Consider the following 17625-nt stretch of genomic DNA (forward strand, 5'->3'; position numbering starts at 1 on the left):
CCTAATTCCCAAGGCTACATATCAGGGTGCTGGCTGGAAGGATTTCCTTTGAGGCCCACTGGTTGACATCGAGATTGCCATCTTTTTTTTTTTTTTTTTTTTTTTTTAAAGAGAGAGGAGAGAGAGAGAGAGAGAGAATTTTTAATATTTATTTTTTAGTTTTTGGCGGACACAACATCTTTGTTTGTATGTGGTGCTGAGGATCGATCCCGGGCCGCATGCATGCCAGGCGAGCGCGCTACCACTTCAGCCACATCCCCAGCCCAAGAGATTGCCATCTTATGTCTATGTTTGCATGACATTTTCCTGTGCTTCTCTTCATCCTTATTGCCATTTCCTATAAGGGGAAAATGTTAATTGGATTAGACCTCACCCCAACTAACTGGATTAACACTTATCATGTCTTCATGAGCCATATATTCAAATAGAGTCACAGTCTGCGGCACCGGTACTTAGAACATCCACATATGAGATTTGGGCAGAGGACACAATTGAGCTGATGACCTAAAACAGTCTCCTGCTGAAGACAGGCTCCCAGGAAAGGCAATACTGAGTGAAGAAATATGCACAGAGAACAATTTAATAGCCACAGTCAGATTACATCACAAAGAGCTGCAGAAGTTACATTGCCACCAGAAATCTCTGACTGTAGCTGCTTCTCTGCAGCTAGGATTCCGTGGCCGTTGGCATTTAAAAAATTTTTTTTGTTTGGATAATCTCCTGTTCATGTGGCAAATAAAATCACACTGCTCCATTCTTTTCCAATTTCCCAAACTGACAAACTTGAGTCACTTTCAGCTCATTCTCAGTCATTTGGACATTTTCTCCCCAGAGTTGTCCTCAGGTTCTGGGCCCCGCAATGTATACTTCACTAGTAGTATTTCTTTAGTCACCTAAAGGTAATATTCTGAAATATCGGGTTATGTTATTAAAATCAATTTCAACTGTTTCTTTTCTTTTATGATATAAATACTAGAAAAAGTCCTATGCCTTGCATATGGTTTTCATGGGATATCGTTGCTTTAGGGGGTTGCTTCCCAGTTCAATGTTTAATCTGTCTCCTCACAAGACTAACGAGCAGAAAAGTTAAATGACATTTTACAGTAACTGTCATTATATTCTTTTCATTCATGAATAACATGGCAACATATACAATCCATAAGTTGAGATGACCTCATATGCAAGCTTAAGTGCAAATGTTCTGATGGTGGGGCTTGACCCCCACTTCTGGGAGGAAAATTTCCCTTAAAATCACTGCAGCCTGGAGCTCTGGGGTGTCCTTTCCAGATCTCAAAGGAAAAAAAAAAAGAAAGAAAGAAAAGAAAAAGAAAAAGAAAGCTGCAGCCTGTCATTCTGGCCTCATGCATGCCTGGATTGGTTGTCCTCTTCTGTCACTCAGAAGGCAGGCTCACTGGGCTCACACTCAGGGGGCGCGGTCTGTAGCCGTGTCCAATAAGGAGCGCGTAGAGTAGTGAGCACTGTCCAATCCTGCTCACGGCCGGCGAGGAGGGCGGGCTCCGCAATACGGCCGAGGTGCTTTTCCCGGACTCCGCCATTCCTGCCCTCAGGCTCGAGGCGCCCGTGGGCACTCTGGAGTCCGGCAGCTCTGCCTGCAGGTGCTGACGGTCCCTGGGAGCCGGCCTGGCTCGCGAGTGCCGGGAAATGGTGAGTGTGCGGGGGCGTCTGGAGCCTGCGGAGGGGGTCTGGGGAGGGAGACCCTGGGTGCCGCGGGGCCGCTGCAGGGGGGGGGAACGGAGCTGACCACCCGGACTCAGGCAGCCCCCGGGGTCTGTGGGCCTGCCCCGCTCTGGGGCAGTGTCCGTGAGTCCCACTGGCCAGCGGGGCAGGGACGCTGCGCAGCCGGCCTGGTCCCACAGGGCGTCCTCCGCTGCGGCCGCTGGCCTCTTCCCTGACGGCGCGGTGATCGGTCGGCGTCCGGGTTGCCCTGCACGTGGGGTTTCCCTGCGGGAGAGCTGCGGTCTAGGGACCTGGCTTTCCCCTGGGCTAGCAGCTTCCTCTCCTGTTTCTTTTTGGTCCTGGAGGCTGATCGCAGGGGTGCTTTACCACCGAGCTACGTCCTGGTACTTTACCTTTATTTATTTGAGACAGGGACTAGCTAAGTACTGAGGTTGGCCGTGTTATGGTTCCATTTATAGAGATTTTTCTATTGTAATAAAGAATGTAATTCTTACATACATTTGGGTTCCTGTATGGACTTGTTTATATTGTGATTCCTTGCTTTTTTTTTTTTTTTTAGTATAATGTTTAATATACATGTGTCAGGTAATGTTAGCTACTTTTTTACTCTTGTAATTCAAGTTTCTTGGCTTAACACATTTAACTGTAGATGAGTTTTAGGACTTTTTTCCTTTGCTTTCTTTTATTAAAAGTAAAGCATGCTCAGTAGATGCAGAAAAAGTATTTTTCAAAATATAGCACCCCTTTATGTTCAAAACACTAGAAAAACTAGGGATAACAGGAACATATCTCAACATTGTAAATGCTGTCTATGCTAAGCCCCAGGCCAACTTCATTCTAAGTGGAGAAAAATTGAAAGCATCACCTCTAAAAATTGGAATAAGACAGGGATGCCCTCTTTCATCACTTCTATTTAACATAGTTCTTGAAACACTGGCCAGAGCAATTAGATAGACAAAAGAAATTAAAGGGATACAAATATTACAAATACTCAAATTAGCACTGTTTGCTAGTTTGACCATATGATTCTATACCTAGAAGACCCAAAAAATTCCACCAGAAAACGTCTAGAACTAGTAAATGAATTCAGCAAAGTAGCAGGATACAAAATCCACCCATAAATCAAAAACATTTCTGTATATCAGTGTCAAATCCTCTGAAAAGGAAAGGAGGAAACCACCCCATTTGCAATATCCTCAAAAAACAAAACAAAACAAAAAACCTAGGGAATCAACCTAACAAAAGAGGTAAAGACCTCTACAACAAAAACTATAGAACACTAAAGAAAGAACTTAAAGAAGATTTTAGAAGATGGAAAGATCTTCCTTGTTCCTGGATAGGCAGAGTTAAAATTGTCAAAATGACCATACTACCAACAGCAATATACAGATTTAATGCAATTCCAATCAAAATCCCAATGACATTCCTCATCGAAATAGAAAAAGCAGTTCTGAAATTCATCTGGAAAAATAAAGAGACCCAGAATAGCTAAAGCAATCCTTAGCAAGAAGAATGAAGCAGGAGGCATCATCAGACCTAACTATACTACAGAGCAATAGTAACAAAAACAGCATGGTATTGGCACCAAAATAGACTTGTAGGCCAATGATATAGAATAGAGAACTCAGAGACTAACCCACATAATTACAGTTATCTTATACTAAACAAAGGTGCCAAAAATATACATTGGAGAAAACAGCCTCTTCAACAAATGGTGCTGAGAAAACTGGAAATCCACATACAACAAAATGAAATTAAACCTCTATCTCTTACCGGGCACAAAACTCAAAGTGGACCAAGGACTTAGGAATTAAACCAGAGATCCTGAGCCTAATAGAAGAAAAAGTAGGCCCAAATCTCCATTATATCAGATTAGTCCCTAACTTCCTTAATAAGACTCCTATAGTGCAAGAGTTAAAATAAAAAATCAATAAATGGGTTGGATTCAAACTAAAAGGCTTCTTCTCAGAAAAAGAGACAATCAGGTTAACAGAGAGCTTATAGCTTGGGAGCAAACTTTTACCACTTGCACATTAGATAGAACACTAATCTCTAGGCTTTATAAAGAACTCAAAAAACTAAACACCCCAAAACCAAATAACCCAATCAATACGTGGGCCAGGGAAATGAACAGACACTTCTCAGAAGAGGATTTACAATCAATCAACAAATATATGAAAAACTTTCCACATCTCTAGCAATTAGAGAAATGCAAATCAAAACTACTCTAAGATTTTATCTCACTCCAGTCAGAATGGCAACTATTAAGAATACAAACAACAATAAATGTTGGCAAGGATTTGTGGGGAAAGGCACACTCATACATTGCTGGTGGGACTGGAAAATGGTGTGGCCAATATGGAAAGCAGTTTGGAGATTCCTTGGAAAACTGGGAATGGAGCCACCTTTTGACCCAGCTGTCCGACTCTTTGGTGTGTACCCGAAGGACATAAAAATAGCATGCTACAGGGATACAGCCACATCAATGTTTATTGTACCACAATTCACAATAGCTAAACTGTGGAACCAACCTAGATGCCTTTCAGTAGATGAATGGATAAAGAAAATGTGGTATATATACATAGTGGAATATTATTCAGCAATAAAAGAGAATAAAACAATGGCATTTGCAGGTAAATGGATGGAGTTGGAGAATATAATGCTAAGTGAAGTTAGCCAATCCCCAAAATCAAATGCCAAATGTTTTCTTTGATATAAGGAGGCTGATTCATAGTGGGTTGGGAGGGAGAATATGGGAGGATTAGATGAACTCTAGATTAGGCAAAGTTGTGGGAGGGGAAGGGGGGGCATGGAGTAGGAAAGATGGTGGAATGAGATGGACATCATTACCCTAAGTACATGTATGAAGACACAAATGGTGTGAATATACTTTGTATGTGACCAGAGATATGAAAAATTGTACTCTATATGTGTAATATGAATTCTAATGCATTCCACTGTCATATATAACAAATTAGAATAAAAGATTTTAAAAAGTAAAGCATGCTGAATTTTTTTGTTAATTTTTTAAAATTTGTTTTAATTAGTTATACATGACAGTAGAATGCATTTATGCACTTTGATATATTGTACATAGAGGAGGTTTAATTCTACAACATTGTTCATGTTCTAGAATCACATCGGTTATGCAGTCATATATGTACATAAGGTAATAATGTCCATTTCATTCTACTAACCTTCCTATTCCCATATCCCTTTTCCTTCCCTCCCTTCATTCCCCTCTAAATCTTAAGGTAATTCTATTCTTCCCTAGTATCCACATATCAGAGAAAAGATTTGGCCTTTGGTTTTGGGGACTGGCTTATTTTACTTAGCATAATATTCTCCAACTCCATCCATTTACCTGAAAACACCATAATTTTATTCTCTTTTAATGCTGAGTAATATTCCATTGTATATATATATACCACAGTTTCTTTATCCATTTACCTACTGAAGAGCATCTGGCGGGGGGATGGTTCAACAGTATACCTATTGTGAATTGTGCTGCTATGTACATTGATGTGGCTATATACATTGATGATTTTAAGTCCTTTGGGTGTAGACTGAATTTTTTTTATTAGTGCATTACATTTATATGTACTATTGAGGTTTATTTTTGACATACATCAACAAGCATGGGATATAATATGCTCCATGTCAGGCCCCAGTACTTCCTTTGCCCTGTCTTCCTATCTTCCCCATTCGCTGTTTCCTGGTCTATTTATTTATAGATTTTAAAACTCCTGCTTCATAGATATATATAAAGTGAAATTCACTATGATATTTTAACATATGTACATAGGAATTTTGATGGTAAAATATTGGAGATTAATTTTGTGGAAAATGGTCATCTTTGTAATGATGGGTTTTTCTACACATGGGATGTGTGCTTGAGTCTTTCATATGCTTTTGATTATTTTTATTTTGTCATAATTTCTACATATTTTATTTTTCAACATGTATACATGTGAAGGTACCACATGCAGGTGATACCTATATAAAACTTAAATATGGTGCTTTGTACTATTTTAAAACTGGATATGATATGAGCAAGAATGTGGCTGGCCCCTAGTAACCATTTTCCCCACAGTTCCTCATTTATCTCTTCCAAAATGTACATTCTCCTGAACCATCCTCCTGGGTTTCCCATGTTTGGATGAATACAGCTGTGTTCTTACATGTTGTCATGGTCACATGTGATTTCCCTAAGTCTCTGTGTGGTTTTGGCCATTTTGCAAGGCATACATTTATCAAAACATCATGTTTGACACCATAAATGTAGGCAATTTTTGTCAGTTAAAGTAAAAAAATAAAAATTTTTAAAGTGAGTCAATTTCATGTTCATGTGACATGAAAGTGGAAAGCAATTTAAAATTTGGAATGATGGGTTTTCTTACTTACAATTTCAGCACAGGCTGAGAGGGGTATTATAAAAAAGCATCTACTTCCCAGAAGATGAATGTTAAAACAAACAAACAAATAAAATTCTAAGTTGTATCTAGCATCAAATTTTTGAGAAAGGTTTGTTTGATATAGATGGATGCTCCTTTGTTTGCGGCATAGATATTTATGATTGTTATGTCTTGTTGATGTATGATTCCCTTAAGCAGTATGAAATGACCTTCTTTATCCTTTCTGACTAACTTTGGTTTGAAGTCCACTTTAGCTCATATGAGGATGGAAATCCCTGCTTGTTTACATGGTCCATGTGAGTGATATGTTTTTCCCCATCTTCAGTCTGAATGTCTTTTCCTATGAGATAAGTCTCTTAAAGGCAGCATATTGTTGGGTCTTTTTTTTTTTTTTTTTAATCCATTCTGCCAGTCTTTGTCTTTTAACTGTTGAGTTTAGGCCATTAACATTCAGGGTTATTATTCATTTTAACTTGACTTGCTTTCTCCTTTGTTTGGCATATTTTTAGTATAGCCAGCATTGCCATAGCAACTGGGAAATCTTAACCCTATACTTGTGCACAGGGAAATGTTAACCCTATACTTTCATATGGAGGAATACTAGCACAAGCGCACCACGACCACAAGTTAGTCAGACACCTTGATTCTCAGCACCACACCCCATACTCAATTTGATCCTTGTTCTGTGGATACCCTTTTGAGGAGAGCATTTGACAAGAACCTTATCCCACAGCAGGTAGGTTTCTTGGCATATTTTAGCCACCTTCTTTTAAAAGGTATGATTGATGATTTCTGTTTTCCTGTAGATTGGGGTCTTCAGAATACATATTTTCATTATATATGCAATATTTTGCTCACTCATAGGTCAGTTCTGCAATAAAAGATAGTCCCTGTTAGTTTGTATTGAGGGGAGCCCATAACTTGGGATCAGCTCCTTTAAGAGGACTAGTGTTCTGAAGTCTTTTCTGTTCTAGTAGAATCAGCCTGACTCACAGAGAAGGCATCTACCAGTACAAGCAAATATTTATAGGTTTATATGAATGGGCATTTGGGTAAAGTATGCTTGTCAGTCATCAGAAGGCTATGTTTTTATACCCTAAGTATGTATTAGACTTTGAATTGTTTGAGTGCAGAAGACACAGTTCTGAATCACTTGCTGAACAGACCACTGGAGGCGTGGCCCTCACAAGTGGGCTTGATGAAACTAACACCCTTCCCCTAGTAGCACTCTCCTTGGAGTGTTTGATCAAGAACAGAGGGTGCTTCAGGAAGAAGGGTGAGCCTATGCGATTTTTGTCTGCACCTGGCACTGTTGTCCCAAAGTCCCAACTCCATTATTTGCCACTTTTCTCATTATCCTCAGTATAAACAGATTTGGAATTGGTTTGCTACAAGCTGAGGTGCTAGGGCCCTGATAAAGGAGTTTGTCCTTCCTAACACTTTTGACTGCCCTGTCAGCAGCCTGATTTCTCCTGGCCACACAGGTATCAGTTGTCTCAAGGCAGGATAGTGCAGGATCACCACCTGCTATGGGGTGGACACAGCCTGTATTATTGACAGTATTTTCAGGGGCATCCTTAGTGTCCTCTTCTCAGCTGTGAGGAGTCCTCTTTCTTTCCAGGTGTCTCCATGTGCATGTACCATCTTGGAGGCATGTTTTTTTTTTTTAAATTTTTATTTATTTATATTTAGTTGGACATAATACCTTTATTTTATTTATTTTATTTTTATGTGGTACTGAGGATCTAACCCAGGGCCTCGCACGTGCTAGGCAAGCACTCTACCACTGAGCCATAACCCCAGCCCCTTGCTTACCTTCTTTCCTTTGGTCAGTCAGAGCTCATGTGAGAGAACTTAGCTTGGTTTTCTGGGCTGATGTTGTTAGCAGCAGAGTCTCAGCTTTTAATACCTGTTGTGCCATGACTGCAGAATACCCAGATATCCATTGGCCATTGCCTATGAACTTGCTTTCATTGGTGAAGACACTTTAGTCTGGCAAGTCATCTTGAGCAGTCACATTGTATTGGGCCATTGTCATCTGCTGGCAACAGGTTTCCTCGATTTAAGGTGGCATGGTTTCTCTTGAAGTTGACATTTAGATTGTCAAAAAGGATGGCCTGGAATCTCCCTACCCTCCCAGCAGTCAGCTGACACCCATCCTTCTGTTTTAGTAGGACAGGACTTGGTGAGCAACAAACCCAGTGATGGATTGTTCTAGAGTGGATTTCTAAACCTCTTGTGGTAAATCACTGGTGTCAGTCACACCCCACAGGACCCTCCTTTCATGGTGTGGTCAAGCTGTTCCCACACACAGGCTACTGGCTGCAGTATACCCCCAGTGTGTGTAAGAGAACTTTAGCATCTGTACCTTGTTTCTCATTCACATAGAGTCTTAACACCTTCTGTGAGTCAGGCACAGAAGGGGCTAGGGCAGGGGCTCTCATGAGACTTTATTTTAACTTCTCAAAGGCACCTTGGCATTCTGGTGTGTAAGTGAAATGTTTTATTTATTTATTTTAAGGCCTCATACAAGAGTTTACCTGTTAGTCCACAATTAGGGACCCAATTATGGCAGCATGTTGACTGTTCTAGTCAGCTTTTTCAGTGCTGTGACCTAAATTCACAGCAAGAACAATTTTAGAGGAGGAAAAATTTATTTGCTTGTTCCCAGTGTCAGAAGTCTCAGTCCATAGGTGGCCAACTCCATTCCTCGGGGTGAACATCATGACAGAAGCCTGTGCTGGAGAAAAGCAGTTGGGAACAAGGTGCCAGGAAGCAGAGAGAGCTCTGCTCAAGAAGGAAAAAATATAAACCCCAAAGGCATATTCTCAGGGACCCACCTCCTCCAGCCACACCCTGCCTGCCTACAGTTACCATGCTGCAGCTGTCAGGGGTTAATACACTGACTAGGTAAGACTGTTATAACCCAGTCACTTCATGTCTGAACCTTACAGTGTCTCATACATGAGCATCTTGGGGACAATTAAAATCTAAATCATAACATTGACATTTCCAGGAACCTATGTACCTGTCTCTGGTCCTGACTTATTTATTGCTCAAGCTAGTATGCTTTTTATCTGACATTGAGATTCAGGTCATTGGCTAATCTGGAATCCCAGGTGGGTGACATGTTTATGAAATAAGCCATTTTAATGTACACTTCATATCCACATGAGCTGTGGTGGTTCAGTGCAGCAATAATATTTGAAAATCAGAATTCATAGTTGGGCTGGACTGTAAGTAGATCATTCTCATATCTTGAAAGTGTGTCACCAAGCCTGGGTCAATAGTGTGTTTGAAAAAAAGGACTCTATCCCAAATTCATGTACAAGTTTTTAAAAACTGAAGATATTTCTTTCATTCACATTGTGTCATTGTTTTACTATATAAAAAGTTGACATTTTTATGTCTGTGTATGGAAAATATAAATATCATTTGATCAATTTGATTTTGTTGTCTTAACATATTTCTAAAACTGATCTCATTTATAATAACAGCCTTTCTCTGAAAATTCTTTTATCATTCACACTTTCTTTTGACATTAGTGTTTCTTCTGAATTCCAGACCAAACAAACATGGTAAAAATCAAGCCCTGCCATTTACTGGATGCTTCATATATTTTCACAAAAAAATGAATACTCTTACTGCTATCCCATTATTTTGGGTTTTATGAATTAAGATATGAAAAACTCTTAGAGTGATATGTACACATTTCAAATTATCAAAAAGAATTGTTGGGTTTTGCTATTTAATGACACACATAAATCTTATTCAATATTTGAATATCAATGATTGATTCTTTTATTGGTCTACCTCCTTGCAATCCAAGTTTTTCTTGTATTACTGTTATTGAAATCACCAAAGAGCTTGCCACATATTCATAAAACCAGGCTTCATCTTAGAACTACTGAATCAGGGTCTCCTTTTTATTAAATCTCTGATTCATGGTTGTACAATTAAAATTTGAGAATTACCCTTCCATAACTCTCTCATGTGAGGAATATACACAATTTATCCTTTGATATATAAAACAACAATTAAAATGTCTATTCTTGTGTGGATGCCTTAATTTTATATTTTACTTTATAAAAGTCAAGTATATGCACTCTTTTTGGACTTACATCCCTTTTTCCTTGGAGTTAGATCATAGAGAGTATCACTGTGTTCAAAAGTATCTCACTAAATATTGGAAGACCCTCACTTACAAGACAGCCATTTCTACTAAATCTTATTTCAACTTCAGTTAAATTTAAAACTCTGTGAATGGTCATGTGGCCAATGTGCTATTTACATACAATTTCTATTCCAGAAACTATTGACATTCAAGGATGTGGCTATTGATTTCTCTGAAGAGGAATGGGAATGCCTGGAGCCTGCTCAGCAAAATTTATATGCAGACGTGATGTTAGAGAACTACAGAAACCTGGTCTTCCTTGGTGAGGATGACTTCCTTTCAGAATTCCTAATTAATTACTATATTTAATTCTTTTACAGAATATCTTTTGGGAACTTCTCTACAATAATAATTCAGATTTGTGCTTTTAAGAAAAAAGATAGGGGGCTGAGGATGTGGCTCAAGCAGTAGCACACTCGCCTGGCATGCGTGTGGCCCGGGTTCGATCCTCAGCACCACATACAAACAAAGATGCTGTGTCCGCCGATAACTAAAAAATAAAATATTAAAATTCATTCTCTCTCTCTCTCTCTCTCTCTCTCTCTCTCTCTCTCTTTAAAAAAAAAGAAAAAAGATAGGGCATGTTTGGGTACAGATAGAATATTAATTATGTTTCTTTTAGTCTTTAATCTTTCCCTTTCTTGGTGTGACATCTGTCATGCTTTCAGATTGTCCTTTTCCTCCAGGGATGCCCCAGTTCATCCCAGTTACCCACCACAGCACTTCCCTTTGCTTGTGAGGGTCAGCATGATCTGACAGCACTTCCAGTATTTGTGGGTCTCTTGGATATCTCTGCCAATATTTGGAGAACTCTAAGTCAAACCATTGTAGTATATTAACATCATAAATCAGTTTCTCTTACATTATTTGTATATTTATTCATTAAAATTCCCTTATCAGAGCTCTTTTTGAATGCTAGTAATGGATTTCCTGTGAAGTTTTTTGCCATGTAATGAATGTCAAGATTCACAATGGCTGGTCTTTTTGGGTCTACAGTTACAGGTATAAATTGTATTTATACAAAAGGGTTTATAAAATAATGCATCTGTGGTTATTTACGATTTCGTTTTTTTTCTTTCATTTTATAAAGTAAGTAGGCTTTCTCACATCAGTTATACTGTTTTATTTTGTGATTAGATGGAAATTTCCATCATTTCAAAAATTAGGACAATGGAGGTTGAAATTAAAATATGATTAAGCCATGTTTCTGTTGCCAATAAAATTACATGTGCTTTTACTTGCTTTGATAAATATTATACCTGTTTTTTTTAATGACTTGTATATTTTACCTGCATTGGTTTTTCATCCTGCCTATGTATATAGTAATGAAAATTTTCTATCTGTAAATTTAATGGAGATTGAATTCCAGGGTACTGTAATAATAAGATACATCCCCTGCCCCTTTTTATTTATATTTGGAGAAATGTTCTAAGTTATCAAGGATGGATTTGAATTTATAATCCTCCTGCCTCATAATTGCCAGAAGCAGAGATTATATGCATAACCATCAATTACATATTGATGAATTTATTTTTATTTATAGGTTAAAACCATAGCATTTTAATGGTAGCTTTCAAAAATTTTGCAATTCCCTTTAACTTATGTGTTGTTTGAAATAGTGATTTTGTTCAAAACCACAAAATAAAACTTGCTTTCTTCAATATATATATTTTTAAATTGGGGATAATATCAATAGATGTAGTTGTGTTTTAGTACATGGTGAGTTTAGTATATTGTACTTTTGATAAATGCTAATAGAATGAATGAAATGCTTTCTCAGCACACAACTGATAATTATGTGAAAAAAATGCATGCATTAATTCACTACATTTATTCATTTTACCATGTACATGTATTTTAAAATATGAAATACTTAGTACATATATAAATTTTTCAATGAAATAAGTCCACAAATAACAAAAAGTACAAGTTGTGTGTCTTGATTGCCATGTGTTGGCTTCATCCAGGTAATGTGGTCATAGGCCATGCATGGTTTTATTGCTTCTTAAGCTTTTTTTCATGATGAATCTTTTTGAAGCATGTGTGTTGTTTTTTCCAATTTAATACTTTTGTTCATATTTCTTCTTCAGAGTCTATAGTGTCTTTTTCCCTGTTGAACATCTCTGTGGTATTTTCATGCAAAATCTCTCTTACCTCTAGGTGTCTGTGTCATGGCAGTTAGAAACTAATTATCACACATTCTCCATGAAAGCCACACGTATTTGTTTAAGTTTAATATTTCCCTTATACTACTGAGAGTGAAGGGAGTTGATAGATTTTTTTTTTCTAATTGCACAATGCTAAATTGTGGAGGAGGGTAGAGTGTGGTTGATAAAAGGAACACAGTTTCCTTCCCTCTACTATACTCTTCTCCTTAGTAATGTACTCATCTTAGATCCTATGTTCTCTACAATGGTTTGGGCAGTCTCACAAATTTGTACGTTTTTATTTATTCTATGTATTCCTGAAGTAATGATTGTCTTGGATTTACTGCTGATGTCCTCACATGGGTAAAATTTTGTTATCTTTGCTAAATATATTCACTCCAGTCTAATAAGTAAAATAATTGTTATTTTCATTTATTTCAGCCACAACTTATCATATCCATGAATCTCCACCAGAGCAGGAAATAAAATCTTTATTTCAAAAAATGATGAAGGGAAGGTATGAAAATTGTGACTTTGACCATGTACAACTAAGAAAAATATGGGAAACTTAAAGTGAGCGTGAAGGTTAGAAATCATTACAAAGGACAAAGCCAATTAGCAATGACTATTTGTAATGTAATGTTACTGCCAACAGACATCCAGAACATTTAATACAACAGAGAAGAATTCAATTTATGCCAGTTATTTTGAGGAGCTATGTATGTCTTTAAGAATACATCCACAGCAATTTTTGAAACTTCCATTTCCTCTGAAAGGAAATGTGGAAAATTTGAAAAGAGATCTATTCCGTGCTTTCATTTTTAACTTGACCAATTTCAACTGCATTGAGTTAAAGTTGTAGTCAAACAATTGAGTAGATAAGAGATTCAGAAGTAAAGGACACACAATATCCGGGGGTGGGTGTGCGACTAGGGAAGAATAGAAATACTTTGGATTATCAGAAGGAAGTGAAAGGAGGGGAGGGGACATAGGGCTAGGAAGGACAATAGAATGAATTAGACATTATTACTGTATGTGCATATATTATTACACATTCATTGTAGCTCTACATCATGTACTACCAGAAGGATGAGAAGTTATATTCCATTTATGTATGATGTGTCAAAATGCATTCTACTGTCATGTATAATAATAAGAACAAATTTTAAAAAGTTAAGGACAAATTTCTAAAAGTGATCCTTTTGAGAGTTCCTTTACACAGTGTTATTCTACAGTAAAACAATAATTTCTCCTTTTGCTCAATCATACAATTATAATAATTTTAGGGAGGTCCTTACTTACCCACTATTGTTTAATGAACATTCAGATATAGATTTATGGAAAGTATACTACATACATAATGAAACAAGTAACACCTTTAGCCAAGTCTTTACCCTGGTTAATTACCAGTGTGTTTTTATTTGTGATAAAAATTTTGAATATAGAGACACTCATGAAAATTTAGTATTGGTTGCAATAAATCATTAATATGTTCACATTTCCAAGACCCTTTACATAGATAAACAATGTGGGAAAGCCTTACTTCAGTGCTCAAAACTTACTACCCATCCAAATATTCATAAGCAAAACCAGCTTTGCAAGTGTAAGGTGTGTGAAGGAGCTCTTCATCAAATTGCAAAACTTACTCTATAGAAGAGAATTTATACTGGAAGGGGGTTCTATGGGTTTAAAGAATGTATCAAAGCATTTCATTGTTCAACCCTTTCTAAACCCCACAGATACCATGACAGTGATAAACCCCACAAATTTAAAGAATGTGGCAAAATTTTTAATCAAAGATCACCTCCTGTTAAACATCCGAGGATTTATGCTGGAAAGAAGCCCTGCAAATCTAAAGAATGTGGCAGAGTCATTAACAATTACTCAACCCTTTCTAAATGTCTCAGACATCATAGCACTGAGGGGAAAAAAAGCTCACTTGGCACTGAACACCTGATAATTTGTACTAGAGACAGATCCTACAAACGTAAAGAATGTGCCAAAGTCTTAAAAATTTTTTCAGTCCTTACTCAACACCAAAGTACTCATACTGCAGAGAAGCCTTACAAGTGTGAAGAATGTGGCAAAGGTTTTAATAGAAGATCATTGCTTACTGAACACCAGATAATTCATACTGGACAGAAGCCCTACAAATGTAAAGAATGTGGCAAAGGTTTTAATCAAAGATCATATCTTAAAGAACACCATAGAATCCATACTGGAGAGAAGCCCTACAAATGTAAAGTATGTGACAAAGCCTTTACTAAAAGTTCCTTTCTTACTGAACACCATAGGATTCATACTGGAGAAAAGCCCTACAGATGTGAAGAATGTGGCAAAGATTTTAAACGAAGAATATTGCTTACTGAACACCAGAGAATTCATACTGGAGAGAAGCCCTACAAATGTGGAGAGTGTGGCAAAGCTTTTATTCGGAGATCATTGCTTACTCAACACCAGAGAATTCATACTGGAGAGAAGCCCTACAAATGTGGAGGATGTGACAAAGCTTTTAATCAAAGATCATATCTTATTTGCCACCAAAGAATTCATACTGGAGAGAAGCCCTATAAATGTCAAGAATGTGGCAAAAAATTTAATCAAACATCAAATCTTAAAAAACACCAGAGAATTCATAGTGGAGAAAAGCCCTACAGATGTGAAGAATGTGGCAAAGTTTCTAATCGAAGATCATTTCTTACTGAACACCAGATAATTCACAGTGGTGAGAAGCCCTACAAATGTCAAGAATGTGGCAAAGGTTTTAATCATAGATCATATCTTAAAGAACATAAGAGAATTCATACTGGAGAGAAGCCCTACAAATGTAAAGTATGTGACAAAGCCTTTACTAAAAGCTCCTTTCTTACTGAACATCATAGAATTCATACTGGAGAGAAGCCCTACAAATGTGAAGAATGTGGCAAAGGTTTTAATCAAACGTCAAATCTTAAAGAACACCAGAGAATTCATAGTGGAGAAAAGCCCTACAGATGTGAACAATGTGGCAAAGGTTTTAATCAAATAACAAATCTTAAGGAACACCAGAGAATTCATACAGGAGAGAAGCCCTATAAATGTCCAGAATGTGGCAAATCTTTTATTCGAAGATCATTTCTTACGGAACACCAGATAATTCATACTGGAGAGAAGCCCTACAAATGTACAGAATGTGGCAAAGGTTTTAATCAAAGATCATGTCTTAAAGATCACCAGAAAATTCATACTGGAGAGAAGCCCTACAAATGTGGAGAATGTGCTAAAGCTTTTATTCGAAGATCATTGCTTATGCAACACCAGAGAATCCATACAGGAGAGAAGCCCTACAATGTTAAGAATAGGGCAGAGCTTTTAATGAAACATAAATCTTAAAGAACAGAGAGAGTTCGTAAGCAGATGGATGACTCAGGAGGTTGGATGCAATCAAATAAGGAAGAAATCCCTAGCACCAGTTACGTGGCCCCTCCACAAGCAAATAAGAGGGATAAGGGATTTAAAGGAGCCCACATTTTTAGGAGGCCTGTAGCATGTCTGGGTACAGAAAGATCAGAGATCAGTCACTGTTATACTAACCTGAAAGGTATAATGTGCATAGTATCAGTATCCTAGGGCAGGAAAGAAGCCACTTCCCTTTAACTCCCTGCACAGGACAGAGGAGGGAGCCATTTTGCAGCTGTGCTGTGGGAATTGGCACCTGGGGAGCCTATTCCAGGGAAACCCAACCTGGACCTAAACTACAAGCCAGGCAGACCCACATCACATGACAAAGAGTGCCTAAGAGATGAGGAGAACAAATGGGTTTACAGGGGGTGATACAGGTCATGGAAACCCACCCTGTTGCCTTCTCTCCTTGAGTCCAGCAGTTCACAGGACAACCTGGGAGAGACTTGCCTGCCCAGGAATTTGAAAGGACAGGAGTGGGGGTGATTGAGTTTGGAGATCAAACCCTAGAGAATAGAAAAATGGGGTCAGTGGGTGATGGAGGGGACAAAAGATTGGTGCCTTAGCCAAAAGGGGAACCGAGGGGAGATAGTGGAATTCAGTCCCTCACCATAGATTGGCAACTGCTGGGACCTGTAGGTACACTGATTTAAAATCTTCAGGTCAATCACCATTCAAAAAAGAACATGGAGCCTACCTCAGCCTAAATTTCACTTCCAGGATCTCTGCTTTCAGGATCTCTCAGACACCAATGACCCCTCCCTGTGTGTGGCACAAACATCACACTCCAGCCCACCTCCCACCCAACACTGCTGAGAAGGGAAGCCAAGAATTTTTTGAACTCTAATGGAAACAGCTTTTTAAAGTTTTCAATAAAACCTTTAAATTTTTTTTTAATTTTGTTTACTGTGATCTGAGTAATTCATGGACAATTATACATATGCATATTTGTCTCTGCTCATTTCTAGCATTTTTTGGAGGTAGTTATTATTTCATGGCTTGGCATTTTGAGGGCTGTTTGATTAGCATATTTTGGTTTTGTATTCTTTTAGTTCTAATTTATTTTTACTTTACATATTTTTTCTCACTTATCTATTTTCCTTGAGTCTCTTTCTTTAATTCTGCTAACAGCGAAAGTCTATTCTCTCTTTCACACTTCCTTTAATTTATTTCTTCTATCTTCTCTCCCCCCCTCTTAATACCCCATACTACGATTTCTTCCATTTTCTCCCCGTTCACCATGAAAATTGTAAACCCTTTTGAAAACTTACTGTTTTTAATGTGGACAAAACCACATCACATCATTTCTGTTTATTGTGATAAATAACATTGTAGACATCAAAACAGGAACTATTTGCTCTAATGCTGTATATTGTTTGTCTCCTGCTGTTATAGGCCAGGCTATATAGGAAATGACCAAACAGACTCCATTTTACCCTGAGACTCCACATCATGTAAGAAGTGCTTCTCCTGTGGGAACACCTGCCTCTGTATCCATCAGTTGTGGCCTAGCATAGTATATTTGGCAAAAAAAAAAAAAAAAATTCTTATACAATGTAAAATTGTTCTCTTTTTGACTCCTGTATTTTTTTGGGCAATGTACCCTGTCAGAGATTATCTAAACCTTAGTAATCATTCTTTAACTTCTACTCAACTAGGGACATTTTGACCCACTCCCCTTTCTTCTTATGATTTTAGATCTCATGATATTAGTTTATGGTTTTGAATTGTAGTAACAGCCACTTATAAT

At 37.8% G+C, this 17625-nt stretch overlaps 1 protein-coding gene across 2 annotated transcripts; it reads left to right on the forward strand.

Moving 5' to 3' along the window:
• Positions 1 to 1510: 1510 nt before the first annotated feature.
• Positions 1511 to 16772, forward strand: LOC144369974 (uncharacterized). 2 transcript variants are annotated; one of them, XM_078030466.1, is made up of 4 exons: positions 1511 to 1665; positions 10423 to 10549; positions 12876 to 12951; positions 14174 to 16772. In XM_078030466.1, exons 1-4 carry the CDS (start codon positions 1663 to 1665, stop codon positions 15804 to 15806), a joined length of 1839 nt encoding a protein of 612 aa, XP_077886592.1. In that variant the 5' UTR covers positions 1511 to 1662; the 3' UTR covers positions 15807 to 16772. The 2 variants fall into 2 exon arrangements, with proteins under 2 accessions (XP_077886592.1, XP_077886593.1); XM_078030467.1 differs by lacking the exons at positions 1511 to 1665; positions 10423 to 10549 and adding an exon at positions 11246 to 11289.
• The last annotated feature ends 853 nt before the right edge of the window (positions 16773 to 17625 follow it).

This window comes from Ictidomys tridecemlineatus, chromosome 13 (genome assembly GCF_052094955.1).
Source record: "Ictidomys tridecemlineatus isolate mIctTri1 chromosome 13, mIctTri1.hap1, whole genome shotgun sequence".
In the NCBI taxonomy this organism is placed as follows: Eukaryota; Metazoa; Chordata; class Mammalia; order Rodentia; family Sciuridae; genus Ictidomys; species Ictidomys tridecemlineatus.

Bases quoted from the DNA above. Each gene is read 5' to 3' on its own strand.
- LOC144369974 (XM_078030466.1), top strand. The intron at 10,550-12,875 runs GTGAGGATGACT...CATTTATTTCAG, and splicing joins CAGAAACCTGGTCTTCCTTG to CCACAACTTATCATATCCAT. The intron at 12,952-14,173 runs GTATGAAAATTG...TAAACCCCACAG, and splicing joins CAAAAAATGATGAAGGGAAG to ATACCATGACAGTGATAAAC.